The sequence below is a fragment of the Narcine bancroftii genome, chromosome 3 (assembly GCF_036971445.1).
Source record: "Narcine bancroftii isolate sNarBan1 chromosome 3, sNarBan1.hap1, whole genome shotgun sequence".
Classification (NCBI taxonomy): Eukaryota; Metazoa; Chordata; class Chondrichthyes; order Torpediniformes; family Narcinidae; genus Narcine; species Narcine bancroftii.
In genome coordinates, this window is record NC_091471.1 from 259184412 (window position 1) to 259208284 (window position 23873).

The 23873-nt window shown below is 41.1% G+C and overlaps 1 protein-coding gene across 3 annotated transcripts in view; it reads right to left on the minus strand.

Moving 5' to 3' along the window:
* The window catches only part of LOC138758588 (microtubule-associated serine/threonine-protein kinase 3-like), a 76817-nt gene that overhangs the window by 9575 nt on the left and 43369 nt on the right, over positions 1–23873 (minus strand). For all 3 annotated transcript variants that reach the window (XM_069927759.1, XM_069927758.1, XM_069927757.1), the window contains 10 exons: positions 21199–21364; positions 20424–20525; positions 19478–19600; positions 17329–17441; positions 12425–12552; positions 10624–10847; positions 8167–8361; positions 6216–6439; positions 4728–4850; positions 3369–3505 (listed from right to left, as the gene is read on the minus strand). In XM_069927759.1, the coding sequence (XP_069783860.1) occupies positions 3369–3505; positions 4728–4850; positions 6216–6439; positions 8167–8361; positions 10624–10847; positions 12425–12552; positions 17329–17441; positions 19478–19600; positions 20424–20525; positions 21199–21364 (1535 nt within the window). The remainder of the gene's footprint in view (positions 1–3368; positions 3506–4727; positions 4851–6215; positions 6440–8166; positions 8362–10623; positions 10848–12424; positions 12553–17328; positions 17442–19477; positions 19601–20423; positions 20526–21198; positions 21365–23873) is intronic.

Below are 23873 nucleotides of genomic sequence, written 5' to 3' on the forward strand. Positions count from 1 at the left end.
CATATAAGGTGGAGAAGAATATAATGAAGACAAAACAGAAATATTATGAACTAGGGGAAAAAACGCACAAAATTCTTGCATGGCAACTTAAGACAGAACAAGCTAAGAAAATGGTATTGGCATCAAGGAAAAAAGACAAACAAATCACATATAATCCAAAGGAGATCAAGGAAAACTTTAGAGAATTCTATTAACAATTATACCAAACTGAAAATGAAGGGAAAGAAGGGAAAATAGATGAATTTCTAACTAAAATTGAACTACCAAAACTACAAATAGAGGAACAAAATAAATTAACAGAACCATTTGGAATAGTAGAAATACAAGAGATAATAAAAAAATTACCAAATAATAAGACACCAGGAGAGGATGGATTCCCAATAGAATTCTATAAAACATTTAAAGATTTATTAATTCCATCCCTCCTGGAAGTAATCAACCAGATTGATAAAACACAAAGCTTACCAGATTCATGTAAAACAGCAATAATTACAGTAATACTAAAGCAAGGGAAAGATCCACTCGCACCAGCGTCATATAGACCAATATCTTTACTTAACACAGATTATAAGATAATAGCTAAACTATTAGCAAACAGATTAGCAGAGTATGTACCGAAAATGGTAAATCTTGACCAAACTGGATTTATTAAAAAAAGACGCACAACAGACAATATTTGTAAATTTATTAACTTAATTCATGTAGTAGAAGGGAGTAAAGCGCCAACAGTAGCAGTTGCTTTAGACGCAGAGAAGGCCTTTGACAGAGTAGAATGGAATTATTTATTCAAAGTATTGCAAAAATTCAGTTTACCAGAGAAGTATATTAATTGGATTAAAGGATTATATAAGGGACCATTGGCGAAAGTGACAGTAAATGGATATGTATCAAAGCAATTTAACTTAAGCAGGTCAACACGGCAGGGATGCCCACTATCACCTTTATTGTTCGCGTTAGCTATAGAACCACTAGCAGAATTGATAAGAACAGAAAATAATATAAAAGGGATAAAAATAAAAGACAAGGAATATAAAATCAGTTTATTTGCGGATGATGTTATAGTATACTTAACAGAACCAGAACTATCAATAAAAGAATTATATAAGAATTTGAAGGAATATGGAGAAGTGTCGGGTTACAAGATTAACGTAAATAAAAGTGAATCAATGCCTATGAATAATGCGGATTTCTCAAAATTTAAGAAGGAATCACCATTCAGATGGCAAATGCAAGCAATAAGATACCTAGGTTTACAAATAAATAAAAATCTCGGCCAACTATATAAACTCAATTATTATCCACTAATGAAAAAATTACAGGACGATTTTGAGCATTGGAAAGATTTACCACTAACACTAATAGGAAGGATAAACTGTATTAAAATGAACATTTTTCCAAGGATATTATACCTATTTCAGGCATTGCCAATACACCTGACAGAGAAATTCTTCAAAGAGTTAAAGAAAATAATAAGGAAATTTTTATGGAAAGGGGGGAAACCGAGGATAGCACTAGATAAATTAACAGAATGGTATAAACAAGGAGGCTTACAACTGCCAAACTTTAAAAATTATTATAGAGCCGCACAATTAAGATACCTATCAGATTTTTATCAAACAAGGGAAAAGCCAGATTGGACTAGATTAGAATTAGATAAAATAGGGGAAAAGATACCTGAACACATATTATATAAATGGGATGAAAAATTGTAAAACATGGAAGTTCTCCAGTATTACATCATCTACTCAATATTTGGAAGAAGATTCATGTAGAAAGAAATAAAACAAATTATCAATTACCAAAACTAATATTGACGCAAAACAAGTTACTCCCTTTTACAATAGATAACCTTTCCTTTAGAGAATGGGAGAAAAAAGGGATCAAAAGAATAGAAAATTGTTTTTCAGGAAATAGATTATTATCCTTTGAACAAATGAAAGATAAATACAATATAACTCAAGATACAGTGCTGGCATATTACCAATTGAGATCCTACTTGAAGGACAAATTAGGAAGCAGTCTGAGTTTACCAGAGGGAAGTAACTTTGAATATGTGATTACAGATACAATGATAATCAAAGGATTTATAACAAATATGTATATTAAACTGCAAGAAAAGGAGAATGAGGAAACAAATGGTAAAACTAAACAAAAATGGGAACAAGATTTAAACATAAAGATAAAAAAGGAAACATGGGAGAAGTTATGTTCTGGAACAATGAGAAATACAATAAATACGAGGTTACGTATGATACAATATAAATGGATACACAGGCTATTCATTACACCTCAAAAGTTAAATAAATGGGACCCAACAGTATCTGATAGATGTTTTCGATGTAAAAAAGAAATGGGAACAACAATTCATGCAATCTGGACATGTGAGAAAGTAGAAAAATTTTGGGAAGATCTAAACCAAATATTAAATAAAATTACAGAAAACAATATACCAAAGAATCCAGAGATCTTCCTCCTAAGTAACATAAAAAACAAAGAATTTGGAATTGATTTGGAGGATGCACAAAAAAGATTTGTTAAGATAGCTCTAGCCGTAGCAAAAAAATTTATTATGTCAACCTGGAAATCGGAAGATAATTTGAAAATACAACAATGGTATATAGAAATGAATAAATGTATTCCATTAGAAAAAATAACATATAGTTTAAGAAATAATATTGAAATATTTGAACAAATATGGGAGCCTTACATGAAACACAATAGCGAAAACCTACCGGGGACATTCACTACCTAAATTAACGAAAGGAGAAGGAAATGAAAAGAATTGACTCAGTGGAATTTCTTGTTTATTTTTATTGAATGACAACATTGTTTGACTGGTTTAATGTATCCTAGATTTTGTACTTTAAATGGACGGGAGGGGGGAGGTAGGGAGGGTGGGATGGGATGGGAGGAGGGAGGGCGGGGGGGGAGAAAATGGCACTGTATATATTTGAAAAGGAAAAAGTATGTTTCATGGTTAATGTGGTTTATGGTGTGAAAAATAAAAAATTAAAAAAAAACCATTGCTCTCTCTTGTTTTTCCACATGGCCAACTCTCCATTCAAGTAAGCAAATCAGGAATAAAATCAAACAATGCTGACAATACACAGGAAGCCAGTCATCATCTGAGGAGAGAGAAACAGAATTAATGTTCCTTTAAGACTGATGCTGCCAAGCATCGTCACCGTTATTCAAGCAACATCCATTGCATTTTCTGTATCAATAACAGCTGTTTTTGCTTCATATAATAAATTTGCCAATCATGAAATGCATTTATCAGCTTTTCTGAGGTGCCTTTGATGGCCTGCTGGTTGCCTGGGTGAAATCTGCATTCTGGCCCTAGCAATGGTGCGAAAAGCGTGACTTACGCTTCCTGGCCATCTCTCTTCCTGTACCGTTTCCTGCGTCGCGCCATCTTGCCCCTGAAACTGGTCTTTCTTGCAGGACCAATCTTTATTGTTGTGTTCTCCAGTGGGGTGGAGCAGACCACCACCTTGTTCCCACTCTGTGACAGACAGAAAGATTCCCATTACCAATAATGGGCCAGGAACATGCTCACTTTCAAAGCTTCCAGATGCTAGGGCCAAACCGAGTTAACAAGATGGTATTTAGAAATATTCCATCTTTAACATGGAGACTGCAGGGGATTAGGAAAGGAAATATGGAATAGAATTGGGGAAGTGGAAATTGGAAACTGTTAAAGGAGAGAAAAAGGGAGAAGTTCTAACCGATAGTAAAAGCACACAGAAATGCAGGAGGAACTCAGCTGGTCAAATGCCAGTCCAGGACTTTGGAATGTCAAATAGGGTTAGAACATGTAAAGCAAATAGTCAAGCATGAAGGAATGTTGTTGAACAGAGGGACCTGGGCTTTCAAGTCCATGGAGGTAGAGAGGGTAGTGAAGAAGGTGCAAGGCTTGGGATCCTTGTTTCACAGCAAAATTGATAAAGTTGACGAGCTCATCATGGGCACATGACACAGCACCAATCTAGTTGTCAATGTAGAGGAGGAAGAGGCGAAGAGCCTTGTCGATAACAAAGTCAGACATAGCTATGACCCATGTATGTTTGCCTTCTTTGGCCAGGGCAGGGAGTATAAAAGTTGGGACATCGTGTAACAGCTTTACAAAACGCTGGTTAGACTGCACAAATATTGTGGGCAGTTCTGGGAGCCACACGATGAGAAGGATTTGACTGCATTGGAGAGTGCTCAGAGGAGTCTGACCAGGACGTTGCTTGAATTAGTGGACTTCAGTTATGGGACGAGATAGTTTTCACTGGGGTTATGGAGGGTGATAGAGGAAGATAAAAACATTTAATCTTCATAAATATGAATGTGAAAATATATTTTCCAAGATGATGAGAGGAAGGAGTTTTAAAGGAGATTGGTGGAGAAAGATTTTTACAATTACACACACACACATTTGGGACGTGCTGCCAGAGGAGTGGCAGGAGTCAGATGTTTAACGGACATTTAAACAGCCACTTAAATAGACAAGCCCTAATGCAGAAATTTCAGGATTACAACAGGTGCACATAGGTTGGTGGGTCAAGGGCTCTGTTTTTGTGCTGCACAACTCGATGACTATGGAATACAGAAATAATGAAGGACTGAACCAGCAGGAAAGGAATCGAGGAGATATGATCTCAGTGGAATGGGGAAGGGAGAGCTGGAGGATTACTGACTGCACAACCCATCACAAGATATTCAGGCCGCAATGGCAGTACCTTTAGGAGGATCTCCACCACCTCCGTGTGAACAAGTCCCATAACAGATTCGCCATTGATGTGCGTGATGAGGTCACCAGCGCTCAATCCTGCCTTGTGAGCTGGGCTTCCTTCCTCTACTGACTGCAGCAAAGCAAAAATGGCAGCTCAGTACAAAGATGAGGAGGCTCCGATATTCACTACCAGTCCCTACATTTTAAAGCCTGAGCCATGCATTGATCCCGAAATCTCACTGCTCTCCATCATTTCTAATGCCCTAACTACCTACTTAGGGGTCCAATCCCTTCCCCATTAGCCATGCACTAGATTCTAACCCTCCCACACCAACATCCAAATTCACTGCTACTCCCCTCCATCTCTGCATACCTTCCAATGCATACCATCCAAAACCCCCACCCTTTTGGCCGTGACCACCGCTTAAAGGAGACTACTCCTTCAGTTCTCACTCCCTCTCTCAGGGTGTTCCATTTGCTCTTCTTGAATTTTCCTTCAGCATGGCTGGAAACTTCTCAGCCTCTCTCCTAGCCCTTGAAGTTCATCAGCGATCTTTCCACCAGAATTCCCATGCTGCCCAAAGTCCAGCCTGTTACTCAAAACCAAATAAATCTGAGATTCGCAGACGACATGCTCCAATGGAATCAACATAATTTGAATGCACAACACAGTGTCAAGGCATTTTTCCCAGCTGATCAGCGCTCACACAAACCTCTGCTCTTTCTCAACTTATCCATCACTATATGGCCAACCACTTCAATTCCACACCCCACTCCCATACTGGCATGTCTGTCCATGGCCTCCTGTACTGTCCCACTAAGACCACCTGTAAATTGGAGGACCCACGCTTAATGTTTCATCTGAGCACCCCTCCGAACAGATGGCATTACATCGACTTCTCCGGATTCTGCCAGCCTACTCTCCATTCTCCCTCCCCTTTCCCTTCTTTCCTCCAGCTCTCCACCCTTTTCACACTCCATTCACAAGGCTACACCCCCTCACCCTCCGTTTGTTGGTGTTCCCTCCCTCCCTTATCCACCTATTACCTCCTGCCTGTGGGACTCTGCTCCTCCCCCTGCCCTTCCTTCCACCGCCATTTCGTTCAGGTGCCTGCTACACTTTGTCATACCTTGGTTATGGGATCAAGCCCCAAACAATGATGATATATCTTTATCTTTGCTATATAAAGTACACTGTTTGATCTGCTGATGTCTCCAGCATTGCGTTTTTACCACATGCTTTTATTTCTTCCTTTCTCAGGCACTTATCCAGTTTCCTTTCCACTCACATCTGCTCTGCTCCTCAACTTACGGTGTGCAATTTCACTGAATTCTTGGTGTAGTGATTTCTCTTGAATCTTCAGGTTGAATGGAAAAATTATCCCTACTGCTTCAAATGCACCATTTTAACTGAGGGGAAGAGTCAGGATGTCTAACTATGGTTTCCAAACTAGTCCCTCAGTGGGTATCATTATTTGGCCCAGGACCCACTTACCCAGACCATATGGTGCACTGTATAGATGTCACTGTCTCCTACGTAGACTGGAATGGCACGCAAAGTGAAGCCGAACTCCTTTCCAGAACTGTAGATAATTATCGGAGGTCGCAGACTTGTGATATTCAGTGAATGATCACGGCTCGGAGAGGATTCCCTGGATGAGGAATTTGATGAAAGGGAGTGTTGAGAAATCGCACCAACCAGGGGCCCACGGATCAGCTCTGAAGCAAGGAAACAAATGGCAGCTGTTAATATTTGCTACTTAATTATTGAATTGCTTCAGAGAGACTTTCAGCCAGCGATACAACCAAATGGGTTCTAACTCTGTCCCACAATGTGAGGACAGGGTTTCAGTGTGAAGAATGCAGGAAGACCAGAGGATTGGCAGAAATGACAACCGAGACCTTTGAAGGACAGAAATGGAGAAGAAATTGGTAAACTTAAAGCTACTTTACAGATATCCAGAGACATTTCCCAGATTCTGCACTGCACCTTCTTGGTGATTGCAACAACTCTCCACCATTAGTACACTGCCTACAGTACAAATCCACACTGCCTGTGAAAACTCTGCTCCCACAGCCGCTGATCTTCGTGCTCCCATCAGCACCATCCCATGCCTGTCCCAGCCCAGCCACTGACCCCAAAACAAATTGTATGCATCCAAAAATTCTCTCCTTGACTCACCCCTGCTAATCAAAACCTTGCCCCAGAATCCTCATCACAACCACACTTCCTTACCCTCTGACTAGTTTCCAGCCCTGGGATTTAACATCAAGTGGTTCATCAAGCCTGCTCTGCCATTCAACTGATGACTGATCTGATGATTAGCTTATCTCCACCAACCTGCCTTTCCCCCATATCTCTTGTCCCTTATTATGTAAAAATCAATCCAACCTTGTTTTAAATATATTCACTGAGGTCGCCTCCACTACTTCAAAGGGCAGCAAATTCCACAGATTCACCACCCTCTGGGAAAATCCATTAATCCTCATCTCTATCCTAAATCTACTAGCCTGACTTTTGAGGCTATGTAAGTTCTGGTCTCCCCCACCACTGAAAACAACTTACCTACCTCAATCTTATCTATGCCTTTCATAATTTTAAATGTTTCCATAAGATCCCCTCTTATCCTTCTAAATTCCACCGAGTACAGTCCCAGACAACTCAATCTCTCCTCATAAGCTCACCTCTTCATCTCTGGAATGAACCCGGTGAACCTCCTCTGCACTGCCTCCAAAGCCAGTACATCCTTCCTGAAATAAGAAGCCAGAACTGCACGCAGTACTCTAGATGCCAGTGCCTTGTACAGTTGCAGCGTAACTTCCGTGCTCTTAAATTCCATCCCTCTAACCATGAATGCCAATATTCCATTTACTTGACAGCCTGCTACATCTGCAAATCAACCTTTTATGATTCATGCACAAGCACTCTCAAGTTCTTCTGCACGACAACATGCTGCAATCACTTGCTATTTAAATAGTATTCTGATCTTCCAATTTTTTTCACCAAAGTGGATAACCTCACTTAATTTGCCAGACCCTCGCCCACTCACTTAACCTATCTATATCTCTCTGCAGACTCTCTGTATCCTCTACACAATTTGCTTCTCCACTCAATTTAGTGTCATCAGCAAACTTAGATGCACTTCACTCTGACCCAGATCGTTAATGTATATCGTGAACAGTTGCGAGCCCAGTACTGACCCTTGCAGCACACCGCTTACTATCAATTGCCAACCAGAAGAACATCCCTGTACCGAACTCTCTGCCCTTTATCAACCATTATCAACCTGATATCAACCCACACCCCTCCTTTCTGGGCCATGCATTTCTGCAGATTCCCAGGGTGACCCAAATCTAGACACAGTTACCTAGGGATGGGCAATTCCATGAATCCTTCACCCTTTTCACCCCTATAACTTCCATCCGGGATGTCTATCCTTACTTACCTGGAGAGATTAGATGTGACAGTGCTCCACTGGATGCCGATTTGGGAAATGTTCTCCCTGGAATCATCCTGTTCTCTGAAGGAGCAGAGTGATCCTCAACTCGAGGAGCCGAGAGCAGACCCTTTAGAGTGGAGCTCCTATGATCCACACTGTTGCTGCGAACACGCATGAGATTGATATTGCTGGCGAGAACATCTGGAAAACAATTAGCCCATGGCAGCCAATGAACTCAACCCACAGTGAATTAACAGCAGTACACAACGCCTGAAACAAAATCACCATTAAACGACCAGTTCTCCATTGGAATCCTCTATGGTTTCACCAAAATGTAGGGCTTTTTTTTTAGGATTGAGAAATACCCCAGGATACTCCATATACCAGTGGTTCTCAACCTTTTTTTCTCAACTCACATACCACTTTCAGTAATCTCTTACTAACCACAGAGCACCTAAGTCATATGTGCTCTGGTTAGTAAAGGATTATTTAAGGTGGTATGGCGGGGGTGGGGGGGGGGGGGGGGGGAAAGGTTGAAAACCACTGCCATAAACTAGTAATCACTGTTGCCTATCCTGGACACTTCCTGCCTTTTCGAACCACTAAAGTTCTTCCAGTTAAGACGGTGATTTTGTTGGAAATGGGGATGCGGTGCGATGTGGAGGAGAACATGCAAGTAATGCTGTTTTTCTATTGCAGTCACTGTGTACTGGTGGTTGGTAGTGAAAGGAATAAGTATTTAGGGTGGTCGAGTTTTGGGTCAGTGATGACCACAAGATGTTGATAATGGAATAAGTCCAAAGGTAGGCAGTTAGACTCTCTCTTACTGGAGATTGCCCACAACTTTTATGGCCATTTACCAGCCTTTGCACATAGGCAAGGTCAGCTTTTTAAAAAAAGATTTTGCCCTTCCTGTCCACAACTCATATCGCCCAAATATCCCAATTAATCTACAATCCCCGTAAGATTTTTTTTGAAAGGTGAGGGGAAACCGGAGCACCCAGAAGCAAACAATGTCGGTACAGGTGAATGCACAAACTTCTTACAGACAGCACTGGATTCGACCCCGGGTCGCTGGCACTCTAACAGCATTGTGCTAACCGCTAGGCCAACCGCGCCACCCCAAATTTTATTTGCCTAGAAGTTGAGAATGAAATGGGATACCATGCAACTTCAGCAAACTTTCAGTTTAGCAGTATGAGGAGCATTCATTTTCTCCTTATTTATTAATGATATAGCATGCAACGGAGTAAAATTAATTACTACTTCTGATTTTACAATGGATGGAAGATCATTGATGAAGCAATGGGTCCGTGACTGTGCTCTGAGGCACCCCCACAGTTATATCATAGGGCTCAGAAGCTTCACCTCTACAATCACAACACTCGTACAATCCAAAATTCAAACCACTGGAGTGTTTTCTATTGCTTTCACTTCTACGAGAGCACCTCGATGTCACACTTATTCAAATGTTTCATTGATGTTGAGGGCAGTCACTTTCACCTCTGGAATTCAGACCTTTGGTCATTAATACCAGGGGAGTGATGAGGTCCAGGACAAAGCGATCCTGGAAAAACCTATACAGGGCACTGGGTGAAGTCTGTAGATGATACTGCATGTGTTCAGCTATGTCTTTCGTCTGGTGTCTCTCTGCCTGTGACAGACGTACTACAAGTAAAACGATATAGCAGTATGAGGAACATTCATTTTCTCCTTATTTATTAATGATATAGCATGCAACAGAGTAAACTTAATTACTGCTTCTATGTGGAGGACTTTTGTAATGATTTAAAGTTAACTGAGTTCTCGTGAGTTTGAGATTGTGGGAGCCCATTTCAGAGATCTGGTTCAGTTATAAACTTGCTAGGGTCCAACGGTCTAGGTAAGTCTCATCAGTGTGAAGGATGAATCTCATTCAGAATCTCTATATAACTCTGACACCAGATGGCGCTTTAAAGTGGTGATATTACAAAAGACAATAAGGAGAGTGAGATGGGTAGAATGAAGCAAACATTGTATTCTGGGACCATTACTGAATGGGAAGAATGATGGCATTAACATCGATTACTCTAGTTTCAATTGGCCGCCCCACCTCTACCCTTCCCCATCCCTATTTCACCTTTCCTCTAGCTCTCTCTCTTTCCCTATCCACTCCCCCTATCAATTCTCACCTTTTCCCACCAATGCATGTCCAATTATCACCTTTTGTCTGTTGGTCTGTGCTCCTCCCCCTGCCCCTGCTTCCCCAGTCTTCTTATTCAGGCACCTGCCTGATTTTTGGCTCATACCTTGAAGAAGGGATCAGGCCCGAAACATTAGTTATATATCTTTACCTCCTTCGGGCGCTGCGAAACCTGTTGAGTTCCTCCAGCATGGTTTCCACTGTACTCAGGCAAAGTCACTTTATAATGCAGCCAACTCTGCAATCCTGATCTTGTATGGTAATCTACACCAGTCTCTTACCCGAGTATGTTCTGGCCCTTGGTCTGTTGATCTCAATATCTGACGCTGCATCTGTCAGGTCCTGCCTTTCGGGACATGGTACTCGATGGCTGAGTGCACAAAGCTCACTCTCGTCCTCTATGGAGAATGCAAACCAGGGGACAGTGTTGGAACCAGCTGGACCATGGCTGGGACTCTCAGCTCGATCAAAGTGAGAAGTGGTTGAAGATGCACCAGGTCTCAAACTGTTCAATAGAAAAGGTGCTGGTTACTGCTTAAATTAACTCTCCCATGTGAGTGACAAAAAGATTAAACTTTGACCCATAACACTGTGCCCACTCTCTCACTCAAATGTAAATCACTTTCACACAAGAATTAAACTTCATATATTCCCCTATCTCCCCCCACCACCACCCACCCCCACCACCTTCAGCTGGTAAAGATTCTTTAAGCTATGCCAGCTTTCCTAGAGCAATGTCATTATCATGCAGCTTGTCCACATTCATATTGTCCACAGCCAGTTGATAATAAAGTGAATATTCTTCATGTTTTCCTTGTTAATATCAGCATTCCCATGTTATACTGATATGGATAACACTTTGCCCATGAGCAGATAGTGCAGAAGAAACATGGAGGCTGCAAAAGGACTTAGACAGATGAGGATAATGGGCAGAGAAGTGGCAAATGAAATATAATGTCGGAAAGTGTACAGTCATGCAAAAAAAAGGAAAAAATTAAAAAAGGCAGACTATTGTTTAAATAAGGAGAAAATTGAAAATACCCAGATGCTAAGGGACCAGGGTGTCCTCGTGCAGGATAGCCTGAAGGCAAACTTATAAGTTGAGTCAGTGGTGAAGAAGGCAATGAATGTTGGCATTCATTTCGAGAGGAATAGAATACAAGAGAAGGGATGTGATGGAGATGCTTTGTCGGGCACTGGTGAGACCTCACTTGGAGTATTGTGAGCAGTTTTGGGCTCCTCATTTAAGAAAGGATGTGCTGACGTTGGAGAGGGTTCAAAGGAGGTTCACAAGGATGGTTCTGGCAATGAAAGGGTTATCATCCGAGGAGTGTTTGACAGCTCTTGGCCTGTAGTTCGAATTTAGGAGAATGGGGGGGGGAAATCTCATTGAAACATTTTGAATGTTGAAAGGCATGGATGGAGTAGATGTAGAAAGGTGGTTTCCCATGGTGGGAGAGTCTAGGACAAGAGGGCACAACTTCAGGATTAAAGGGTGCCCTCTTAGAAAAGAGATATGGAGGAATTTCTTCAGCCAGAGGGTGGTGAATCTGTGGAATTTGCTGCCACAGAAAGCTGTGGAGGTCAGATCATTGGGTGTATTTAAGGCAGAGATTGATAGGTTCTTGATGAGCCAGAGCATCAAAGGTTATGGGGCGAAGGTTGGGCAGTGGGGCTGAGTGGGGAAATAGATCAGCTCATGATTAAATGGCGGGACAGTCAATGGGCCGAATGGCCTATTTCTGCTCCTATGTCTTATGTTTGAGATTCGTTGTGATTTATATTGCAAATTCCGATACCCTGTATGTACTAGTGTAAATGTACAGATCCCCACAATATTTAACATTAGTGGGCAGTAGGAAGCAGCAATCCTAGTGTAAATATGCACATTCCCCAATGTACAGATAATGGTACTGTATATATATATTTTCTAATATGTGGTGATATTCAGTCTATTCCACTTCTGCGATGCCTTTAAGTAACCACATGTTCTCAGTGAGCAGAAATTACTCAAAAAGAAAATTGGGGAGAACAGAGCCTTCACCAGCTCCTTCAGAGGAAAGGCTGGAGCTTTACTCTTACCCAGGGATTGTGCTGGCGGAGTGCTTTGGACTGCCCTGATTCATTTGCTCCTGTGTCTCCTCTTTGGGGTCCGATGGCTCATGGCTCGCAGTCAAAGATGCTGCCAAATGCTCAGAGCTACCGTAAACCTGCAACACATCGGAAAGATTTAAGCATACCTAACCGGAAGATAAAAACAAATGCAAGTCAGTGAATCAGAACCCCCCCCACTGTCCAATATACCGTTCCACATATCGACAAGGTAGTTGATGAGGGAGGGTAAGGCAGTGGATGTTGTCCACATGGACTATAAGTATTTGATAAGCCCAACCCTAATCCTAACCTCATGGCAGATTGACCGACCAGAAGGCATGGGATCTCCAATGATTGATAGTTTGAACAAAAGAACATAAAAAATAAGAACCTGGGGCGTAGCAAGATGGCGTAGGGAACAGACGTGCCTTCCAGACCTCTCCTGACTCTGATTTATTGTTTTGTCTTTAAGTGCCCGTTAAAATTCTTTTAAAAGTTTATAAATAATAAGAGGTGTTGGATTAGTGCCTAATGGTTTATATGCAAAAAAAGGTAAAAGAAAATATCAACAGACTGTTGAAAAACTACATTTTCCAAAATTGTCTGAGCCTACTTGTTTACAAGAAGCCAGGACTCAACGTAGAATGGATCCAGAGGAGGACGTGCAGAGTTCGGCATTGAAGCTTTGTTTTAAGCCAGTGAGGCTCTCTGAAGGTCGCACTCAACAGCTTTCAGACCAGAGCTGGACGGGTGCCAGTATTTCACACAACGGCCACTGTGAGGGCTGTTACTCAGACTTTGACAGTTGAATCAGCTGGGGTGCCACCAGCTGGAGAGTTAAAGAGCTGTCATTCGACTGCTACAGTGGTGGCGCTGCAAAATGCATCTTCAATTACAACGGTTTTTCCAGACATCGATTCAGTGAAGATGATTAAAGAGATTTGGCTTAAAGATAACCCTGATCTTCAGTCTCCTGGCATTGCTGGGGGGACTTTGAGAGGGATTTTTATACGAAGTCAAACTGCTAGAAAAGATACTAAATTAAGGGAAGGGACAGAAGATCCCGTGGTCTCTAAGGAACAGCAAGACCCCATTATGCCTGAATCTACTTCTGTTGAAATGTCTGTTAAGGATCTTGAAGATAAGATATATTCTGTATCGAGTCACTTAGCTAATTTTGTGAACCTGTTTATTTCCAAGATTAATGTGGTGGCGGAAGTCATTAATGGAGCTTTTAAGCTTGAAACCATTGAAAGATTTGAAATGTGTGATCAAGGTTTAGTCGATGCACAGGGTCAACTGCAAGATGAAAATAGAATAATTGAAACATTGCAGATCCAAAATAAAAATTTAGCAAAAAAGGTTGATTATTTGGAGAATCAATCTAGACGGAACAATGTGAAAATTGTTGGTTTGCCAGAAGGCATAGAAGGACCAGATCTAAGAAAATTTTTTACTGAATGGATTCCACGAGTGTTAGGTCAGGATAAATTCCCTGAACGTTTAATACTGGAACGTGCTTATAGAGTTTTAAGAAGAAATTCTTTTTCGGACAGAATCCAAGATCTGTTTTGATCCGTTGTTTAAACTATTGTGACAGAGAGACAATTTTACGTACAGCTATTAGAAATGCCCAGCAAAATAGATCTCCTTTGATGGTTCAGAATAATCCTGTTTTCTTCTATCAAGATTTGAGTCAAGAAATTATGTTTCAACGACGCGAATTTAATTCTGTGAAAGAACGGTTGTGGAAAAAAAGACATAAGGGAACATTCAGGTATTCTGCGGTACTGAAGATTTTTTAGGATGGAAATTAGCCAAAGTTCTTTGACAATCCTAAAGAGGTTATGGACTTTGCTCAGTCTCTACCAATCATGCAGTTTCAGGAACGATGCAGTCCTTCAAGGTCTCCAAAGAGAGTAGAGATGTAAGGTGGGATCCAGTTTTTTAAAAGAAATGGAAGCAATGGTGACCGAAGTGGTTACGTTGATTTAAAAAAATAAATCTTTTATCTTTTTTTTTTGAGAAGAGTTTAAATAGTTTAAATAATGATGATAGTTTAATGAAATGGGAGTTGGGAGAGGGAACTGGGTGGGCACTAGTTTCCAGAAGTCATCAGCTACCTGTGAGTTATCTCACACCCAATATTTTGGGGGAGTTACCGCTTTGGGCGGTTTAAACAGGAGGAGGTAGTTGTGACCTCCGACCTGTTTCTTTTTTCTTTTTAATTTTTGGGTTAAGAAGTGAAGGTTTTTTTTTATTATTTATTTTTTAAATAAATTTTTTTTTAACTCTTTTTGTTTTCTGATTGTAATTGAGAGGGAATTAGGGGGCTTTTTTTCTCTCCTTTTTTTCTCTTTTTTTTGGGATTTTTTTTCTCTTTTTTTCTTTCTTTTTTTAAGAGGATGATGTCACAGAAGATAATAAGTCAAAAATTGAGGATGTTGAATTAGATGAAGAGGAAGATGAGGGGAAAGGTGATAAGAAGAAAAAGAAGAAAATTAAGTACAAACACATTGAGGGAGAAGAGTTTAATAAAATTAAGTTAATTTCGATAGAGAATTTTGAAGATGTTATAAATGAAGAATATGGAGAATTTTATAAGAGTTTGTTCTTTTTTTTCTAAAAGGGGAGTGGAAGGGAATAAAAAGTTTATCTGATTGTTTTTCTAAGGGATGTTTTTGTTCTCTCGATGAATTATAAAGGAAACTTGGTATTAATAGAAATTCTGTATTTATGTATTATTAATTATGATTTTTTGTATAACAGATATGTGGTTGATATATGATTTTAATATTTGAACTTAGTTTTAAAATGGATTTCATTTGTTAAATACATGTATTATGTTTGATTTAAATATATGTTTAAGGGTATTATTTTAGTATTGATATTTTTTTTGTTGTTAGTAATTTTTTTTGTTTGTTGTTAAGTTTTATCCTTTTTTTTGTAAGTGGGGGTTCTTTCTATTTTATTTACAATATTGTTAATTAATTTTTCACTCTTTATTTTGGGGGGAGGGTTGGACTAATTTTAAATTAGATGATTAATGTTGTGTTATAATTATTGGGGGAGTTAATTTGTGTATTTTAATGATGTAGTATTCTAATTTTTATTATCTTATATTTTATTATTTCTTTAAATGTAATTTTTATTTTATTCATGTCATAAAATTTTAAATAAAGTTTAAAAAAAAAATAAAAAATAAGAACCATCTGGCCCGTTAAGCTTGCTCTTGTATAGAGTTCCTCACCTCCCATGACAAACACTCTTCCACTGTGAAGGCCTACACAAAATAGTTGTGATATCCACATTACCCAATCAATGTTAATTCCCTCTCATCTAGTTTATTTTCATGATCTACCTTTTCTTTCTCTGCTACTTGTAGTGGTTCTTGGTGGATTTTTAAAATTCTCCCAATCTTCCAGTTTTCCACTACTTTAGGCGACTTTGTACGCACAATGTTAATTTGATGTCTTCTTTTATTTCCTTAGTTATCCAAGGGACTCCCCCCACACCCCCCCCCCGCCACCTTGTTTTTAATGGGAATACACTTTTGTTGAGCACTGTGCAAAAGCTCTTTGAAAGCTTTTCATCTGTTCTTCCACTCCCTCATCATATAGCCTGTGTTTCCAGTCTATGATAGCCAATTCCTTCTCATCCCAGTGTGGTTTCCCTGGTTTAGGTATAATACCCCAGTTTTGGATCTTACTACTACATCCTCCATTGATGTGCAAAGGAATCTGGGGCTCCATAGCTCAATGAGAGTGGCCAAGCAAGTACACAGAGAGGTACAGAAGGTACGTGGCATGCTTGCCTTCATTAGGCAGGGCATTAAGAACAAAATTAAGGAAGACACGTTCCGCTAAATTAAACTTTGATTACACCACACTTGGAATGCCAAGTGCAATTCTTGATCTTCTGCCAGATGCATGAAAATGATCCTGAATAAATGCATAATGAGCAGATAAAACAGTGCTATATTTGTACTGCCTTTCTGACAGTACAATGCTCCTTCAGTTCTGCCCCTCAAAATCGTATAGTACTCTCTTGGTACTATCCATCTACGATGACCTCAGTATTGCCTCCTCCTGCAGTTCAGAGCACCCAGAGCATCTCTGCTCTGCCGATGCGCTACACTGACAGCGCACTGCTTTGTCAGCAATGCCGCTCATCGTTGCCTCTCCAACAGTGCTGCACTCTTCCCTTCCTGCCCTGCTGACGGTGGTTTTAGTTTAAATCCCAAGATGGCGGCGCCTATTAATTGCCAGCAGCCACAAAAGGCTGCCAACTCCAGGGAAGTGGAGAACTGGAACAGAGCACCAGAGGATGGGAAGATCACGCACCATCTGAGAGGGAGAAGCAGAGGAGACGACCATAGGGACGGTGACCATGGCGGTGGACCAGTGAGGGGGCTCTGAGGCTAAGGGATCAGTGCATGCAGTGGGCTGCTGGCGACTCCAGGCGAGGAACCCGCAGAAGCCGAGGGCTGCTGGAGACCGCTGTCAGGAGACTCGCCCTGGGCTGCAGACTGGTGGAGACCGGCTCGAAATGGCTAGAGGGGTGCCAGGTATCGGAACCGTGATGAGAGTATGTGCTGAAGGCCCTGGAGGGTCCCTGACTGTGTTGGTTGTTTGGATCTGGAGCCAATGGTTTGGCTGTGTGGCTGTGGGGGGGGGGAGGAGGAGGTAGGGGAGGCAGGGGTGTGTGGAAGCACTGAAGCCAAATCTATGGACACTTGGTGACTTGGGGGGGGGGGGGTGACTGGGGGACTCTCTTTTGCTTCTCTCTCCCTGACTGTGAGGTGTTTAGGCAATTCCTGTGGTGGCAAATCTGTTTTATTACTATGATAATAAATTGAATCTTGCTTCATCACCATTCTGATGGTACCATACCTTACTGAATCGGTGCGAACAGGACCAAAACTGTCGGATTTCCTGAGAAGATTCTTCATCATTGGTGTCGTCTTCCTCTTCAGATGCTAAATGTTGGTACCTCTCTGAGCGAGCTGCAAGAATACACGAAATGTAATTGTCAAAACTCAGAAAGCGTGTGGTTTATAATCAGATTCTAATTTTAGATTTATTGTCAGAAACATGCAACCCTAAGAGTCTTTTTCCCACAGGCGAGGCAGATTACCACTTACTGGTAGTGCCAAAAAAATGTACACGTCGTACACATGTAAAACAATGTAAACAAAATTACAGAGCAATTAAGAGAATTTTTTAAAAATCAATGAAGTGCAAAAGTAAGAGTCCTTAAATGAGTGTCTGATTGAGTTTGTTGTTGAGGAGTCTGATGGTGGAGGGGGAGCAGCTGTTCCTGAGAATCTAGTGGTAATAATACCTCTTTCCTGATGGTAGCAACAAGAATAGAGCGTGTGCGGGGTGGTGTGGGTCCTTGATGATTGCTGCTGCTCTCCAACAGCAGCGTTCTGTGTCGATGTTCTCGATGGTGGGAAGAGTTTTTCCTGTGATGTCCTAGACTGTGCCCACTACCTTTTGCAAAGCTTTACGCTCAGAGGTATTGGTGTCCACATACCAGACCATGATGCAGCTGGTCAACACACTTTCAACTACACATCAGTAGAAAATTTGCCTCATTTCCACAAACAATTCCTACATATGGAGGAAGATAGGATGTATGATCACCTTGATTAATCTCTGGATACACTGCATAGGGGCTTTTGGATCAAAGGAAGGGCTCTGGGATTAATTACTTAAGGAGCACTGAGATTCATGCAGCAAAGAGGTGCAGCTTCATCAAAGACTGGATTCAATGTTGTTCCTGGGAGTTGTCTGTGTGGTATTCCATGTAACTGCTTGGGCTTTCTCTGGGGGCTCTGGTTTCCTCCCGTATCCCAAAGGCAAGTGGAATGGTAGGTTAACCAGCCAATGCAAATCCTCCCTACTGTATGCATGAGTGGCAGAATCTGGAGGTTGGGGGGTGGGGGGGAAAGGTGTTTTTTTTTATTTTTTATTTTTCATACTATAAACCACATTGATCAAGATACATACATTTTCCTTTTCAAATATATACAGTGTCGTTTTCTCCCCTCCACCCCTTCCCATCCCACCCTCCCTACCTCCCCTCCCATTCATTTAAAATTCAGAATCTAAGATACATTAAACCCGTCAAACAATGTTGTCACTCAATAAAAATAAACAAGAAATTCCACTGAGTCAGTTCTTTTCATTCTCTTCTCCTTCTGTCATTTTAGGTGGCAGATGTCCACGGTAGGTTTTCTCTATTATGTTTCATGTATGGGTCCCATATTTGTTCAAATATTGTAATGTTATTTCTTAAATTATAGGTTATTTTTTCTAATGGAATACATTTATTCATTTCTATATACCATTGTTGTATTCTCAAGTTATCTTCTAATTTCCAGGCTGACATAATACATTTTTTTGCTACAGCTAGGGCTATCATAACAAATCTTTTTTGTGCACCATCCAAATCAAGTCCAAATTCTTTGTTTTTTATGTTACTTAGGAGGAAGATCTCTGGGTTTTTTGGTATATGGCTTTTTGTGATTTTATTTAATATCTGGTTTAGATCTTCCCAAAATTTTTCCACTTTCTCACATGTCCAGATTGCATGAATGTTGTTCCCGTTTCCTTGTTACAGCGAAAACATCTGTAAGATACTGTTGGGTCCCATTTATTTAACTTTTGAGGTGGGGGGGAAAAGGTGTTGATGAGAATATGTGGAGAATAAAAAGTGGTCTCAACACAGGATTAGTGTCAATGGGTGGTTGGTGCAGGTTCGGAACTGGGATTCAGAAGGGTCTGTTTCATGCTGTATCTCTTGATGATAACAAGGGAATCTGGAGAGAGCACCTGCAGGACCACTGGCATAATCAGTAGATCAGGACAATGGAATCATTCAGGCACTTGGCACGAACAAAAGGAATCAATACCAAGGGCTGCCTCACCTTGAAGGACCACCAGCAAAATGAAAAATTAAAATTTAGATCTTGGAACATGGATAGCTCCTTGTGCAATTTTATGCTAGAGGATTTTGCATTAGTTCTGAACTCACTGTCAAAGTAGCTGGTGTCTTCATCAGACTCGAGTTGAGGGATAAATTCGGCCTTCTGCCGCAGTAAACTATTCCAGTCCAGACGAGTGAAGAAGATGTGCTGTTTCACCTCAAGAGCTCCACCTGACACCAGAAATGTGCAGTCAATAGAACACCCAGTGTGGTACCAAGTCCCTCATGCCTTCATCGTCCAATTTCATACCCTGTCAGATATTAGGTCCCACAGCACTACAGTCCAAAACTACATCCAAAATAACAATGTCCCAATCACCCTAGGCCCGTGGTTCTCAACCTTTTTATCCACCCCCACCTATGCCATAGGAGCTCTGTGGTTATTAAGAGATTACTTGTTGGTATATGAGTGGGAAAAAAAAGGTTGAGAACCACTGCCCTAAACTGATGCCACACAGAATGAATCAGATAGGCCTGCCCAGTTCAATCCCACAGCCAGTGTGGTACTGTCCCACTGACCAATCCCACAGTCAGTATGATTATGGAGTGCAAAAAAATGTGCTCACACTCCCTACTGCCATGTTTTCTGTAGAGAGTGAGAGTGAAAGAGAGCAAGCGAGAAGAAACAAAACAAATTTGGTCTCACTTGTGCTATGAGGTTGTTACTGGAATTTGAGCAGGTTTTCTTAGATCTTTTATCACAAACAGAATAATTAAGGATTTGGACAGCATCCATTGGTCAAAATAAAAGTGTAACAAACTGAGCTGGTAACTAACGTTGATGGACAGATAGGACACTGTCCACGGATATTATTTCTCGGAACTAAAAGAAGGCTTTTCCAATGTGCAAGAGGGTTTAAGATGCAGCAAGAAGGGTCACGAAAGGTCACGCAAGGGTCAGAAATAGATCAGTATTAGTCCTTAATTCATTCACTCATTAACCCATTCAGTTTGGGAATGGACAAATTTCGGTATCAAGAATGTGTGTTTTTACCAGTGCCCAGCCGATCACGTGGATTCTGCCTCAGGAGTCTGCTGATGAGATCCTGGGCTTCTGCAGGGAGAGCCTCATCTTCACTTGGCCATACTATTTCATCTGGAACACAACAGACTTGCTTTATCACAGCTCAAATTTGTTACGGGGGGGGGGTAGCCCTGCAACTTCCGCATGAAAAGTAACCATGGGATCAGGGCAGCGCTCAGGGTAGTGACCTGTGACGCAGTGCTCGCATGCTCGCCGCCCCTGGGCGATTCTGGCCGTGCGCTTGCCGCCCCTTGGCAATTCCACGGGCGTGCTCATTGTCCCAATTTGTCTGTGCTCACACTCGTTGCCCAGTTAATCATCCACTGCCCCAGAGTTATTCTGCGCTCACACTCGCTCTTGCTGCCCCAGTGTGCATCCACATCCCTCTCCATTGTCTTCCACTACATCATAGTGTTACTTTTGCAGGAAAGTGCTTTCAATTCCTTGACAACAGTCTGATCAAAACTTTACCCTTAACCAACAAACCATTAGAAAAACTTTTTAAAAAGAATAGATATATAGCACTGTAATAGGCCCTTTAGGCCCACGAGCCCGTGCCGCCAATTACCCTACAACCCCCACATATTTTGAATGGTGGGAGGAAACAAGGAACCCCTGGGGAAAACCCAGGTGGACACGGGGAAAACATATAAACACTTTACAGAGAGCACGGGATTCAAACTGTTACAGCAATGCTGTTTCAGCATCGTGCAAACCGTGTCGCACCTTTTCTGTTGCAACTTACCACTGACCACCTGCCCAAAGAGTTCTTCTGGAGTCTCTCCAAAGAATGGTACACAGCCAACTAAAAACTCGTACAGGATGACCCCCATGGCCCACCAGTCTACCGGTTTGCCATATCCCTGCCGGAGAATTACTTCAGGAGCTATGTATTCGGGGGTCCCACAAACCTGTCAGAAAAAGAGCACCTCATTACCAAAATGAACAGACACCACTTCACATTTCCCAGGCAATCAATGAACCTGGTTCCGAAGTAGTGTGGCACACCAGAACTTTCTCGCCACCAATTCGTGACATCCCATTCTCTGGTCCCATCGACAAACCAACCCTGCTCTTTAAATCCATTGTATCTTTAGATTACTATGGACTATGCTGGATAGGCTGAAAGCTTTAAACGATAATGATATTTTGAGTCAAAAGCTTCAAAATATGGGGAGTAAATTATACTCTGGTTGAATGAAAAAAATCAAACAAGTAATGCTTGAATTGTACACACACGGTGATATCATTACATTTTATAACCACACTGCTTTCCTTCTTTTAAAAAAAAACATGCATTACAGACTTAATCTGTTGATATGTGTCATCAGTTAGTTTGACCTCCCTAGTCCTGTACTTGTTTCTGAGGTTGTATTTGTTCCGTGACTGGAGAACCCGAACCTCTTGGTTTAACTCACCGTTGTTCAATTTTAGTTCATTCTCCGTCACCATCAGTATCCATAGGTATATCTCTGGCTGTGATCAGCTCTGATCTCATTCCCAAAGCAAATCAAATATCTCTTTGGGTGACAGGTATGAACTACAGCAATGAGGTGCCATTGCTGTGGAAATATTCCTTTCACAGAAAAGCTCCACATCAGTGTTTCAATAGCTCATTCTATTGTCGCACAACTACCTACATGTCCAATTTCAATCCATTTTGGGCAAGAGTCAATATCAAGGAAAGTATCATTCCATTTAGACAATTATCAATATGATGGGATTGAACAATCAATTCAAACACTTCAATGGCTGTTCTGGTGTCTCAGGTGACATTTCTCTGCATTATAGGAGCATTTTGTACTTCTAAATCTTTACTTCTTTGTATTTTTTCTAAATCTTATTAGTCCAATGCATAAAATGTCTGGAAGTGGCTTTCCCATATTGATGTTTGTATATTCTCCTTGTAGTTTGTCCAAAATCAATTTTTCTAGGAATTCTTGGAAGAAAATAAAATGCCTCCATTTCAAACAGCCCAGATCTGCAGACAATTCAAACCTGAGATTGAAGAATGGCTGCAGTTCTTCTTTTGGTCACTTGCCCCGGGGTGGGCGAGCTCTGCTTGAAACTATTTTTTGTCTGCTTTCACTCCCTTTGAAGAGAGTTCCAAAGGCTCATGACTCTGAGAGGAAAAATGTCACCTCATCTATCTCAGATGAGTGATCACTTAACTGTTGAGCAGTGGTATTGTTGTTCTAGGCTCTCCCATAAGAGGAAAACATTCTCTTCACACCAACCTTGTCAAACTGCTCATATTTTTATATATTTCAATCATTTCCTCTCAACTCCAGCAGGCACAATCCTGATTTAGTACGTCACCAAAGTCTTGCAAATTTCTTGGAGAACATTCTGACTGGTTGCATCACTGTCGTGTATGGAGGTACCAATGCACAGGACAGGAAAAGGCTACAGAGAATTGTGAACTCAGCCAGTGCTCCAAGAGGCGATGTCTCAACAAAGCAATGTCTATCCTCAAGGACACTCACCACCCTACCATGCCCTCTTCACATCAGGAAGGAGGTTCAGGAGCCTGAAGATGAGCTCCCAACATACAAAACCAGCTTCTTCTCCTCTGCCATCAGATTTCTGAATGGCCAATGAACCACAGACACGACCTCACTTTTTCTCTTCTGTTGCACTAATTTATTTATTTTTAAAAATGTAATTTATAACAATAATTGCTGCCACAAAACAACAAATTTTGTGACACATTTTCATGACAATAAATTCTGATTCTGGATTCTAATTTGTCCAATCCTGTTATGCATGAGGTGATTCTGATAGTCCTATGCTGTACTTACATACTTCCTAAAATAGGGTGTCCAATATTGTATACAACGCGCCAGATATCGTTGCTTCTATATTCCAAATAAGCACAACCTCCTCACCTTTGCATTAAACTCTCCAAGCAATAAACACCATTCTGTTGGCCTTCCTTGTCATTGCTGTACTTGCATTCTAGCCTCTTGTGAATCATGTACGGGGATATCCAGAGCTCTGGTCTTTCATCATTGAGATAATATGTTCACTCCTTTCAACTTTTTTTGCCAAAATGTACAATTTTGTATTTCCCACATTAGGATCCATTTGACAGATCTTTTTTCCCAATCCAGCTCCACCAGTTTCCATCTATCCCTTTGGTGTTCCCATTTTCCTAGCCCATTCCAGTACCTGCTTTCTCCTATCTGCAGGTTCCCCTCCTTCGGTCTTCCTGCTCTTCCTCCCAACTTCATTTGTTCACTATCCTATTACCACTTGGCTCCTCCCCTCTAAATTATTATACATGCCATCTTCTCTTCCCTCTTAGTCTCTAAATAGGATCTCTACCCAAAACACTGACTGCCCGTTCCTCTCTGTGGATATGGCTTGACCTGCTGTCCCATCAAGTTCTTTTTGCTTTTCAAATCTTTTCCCTACTTC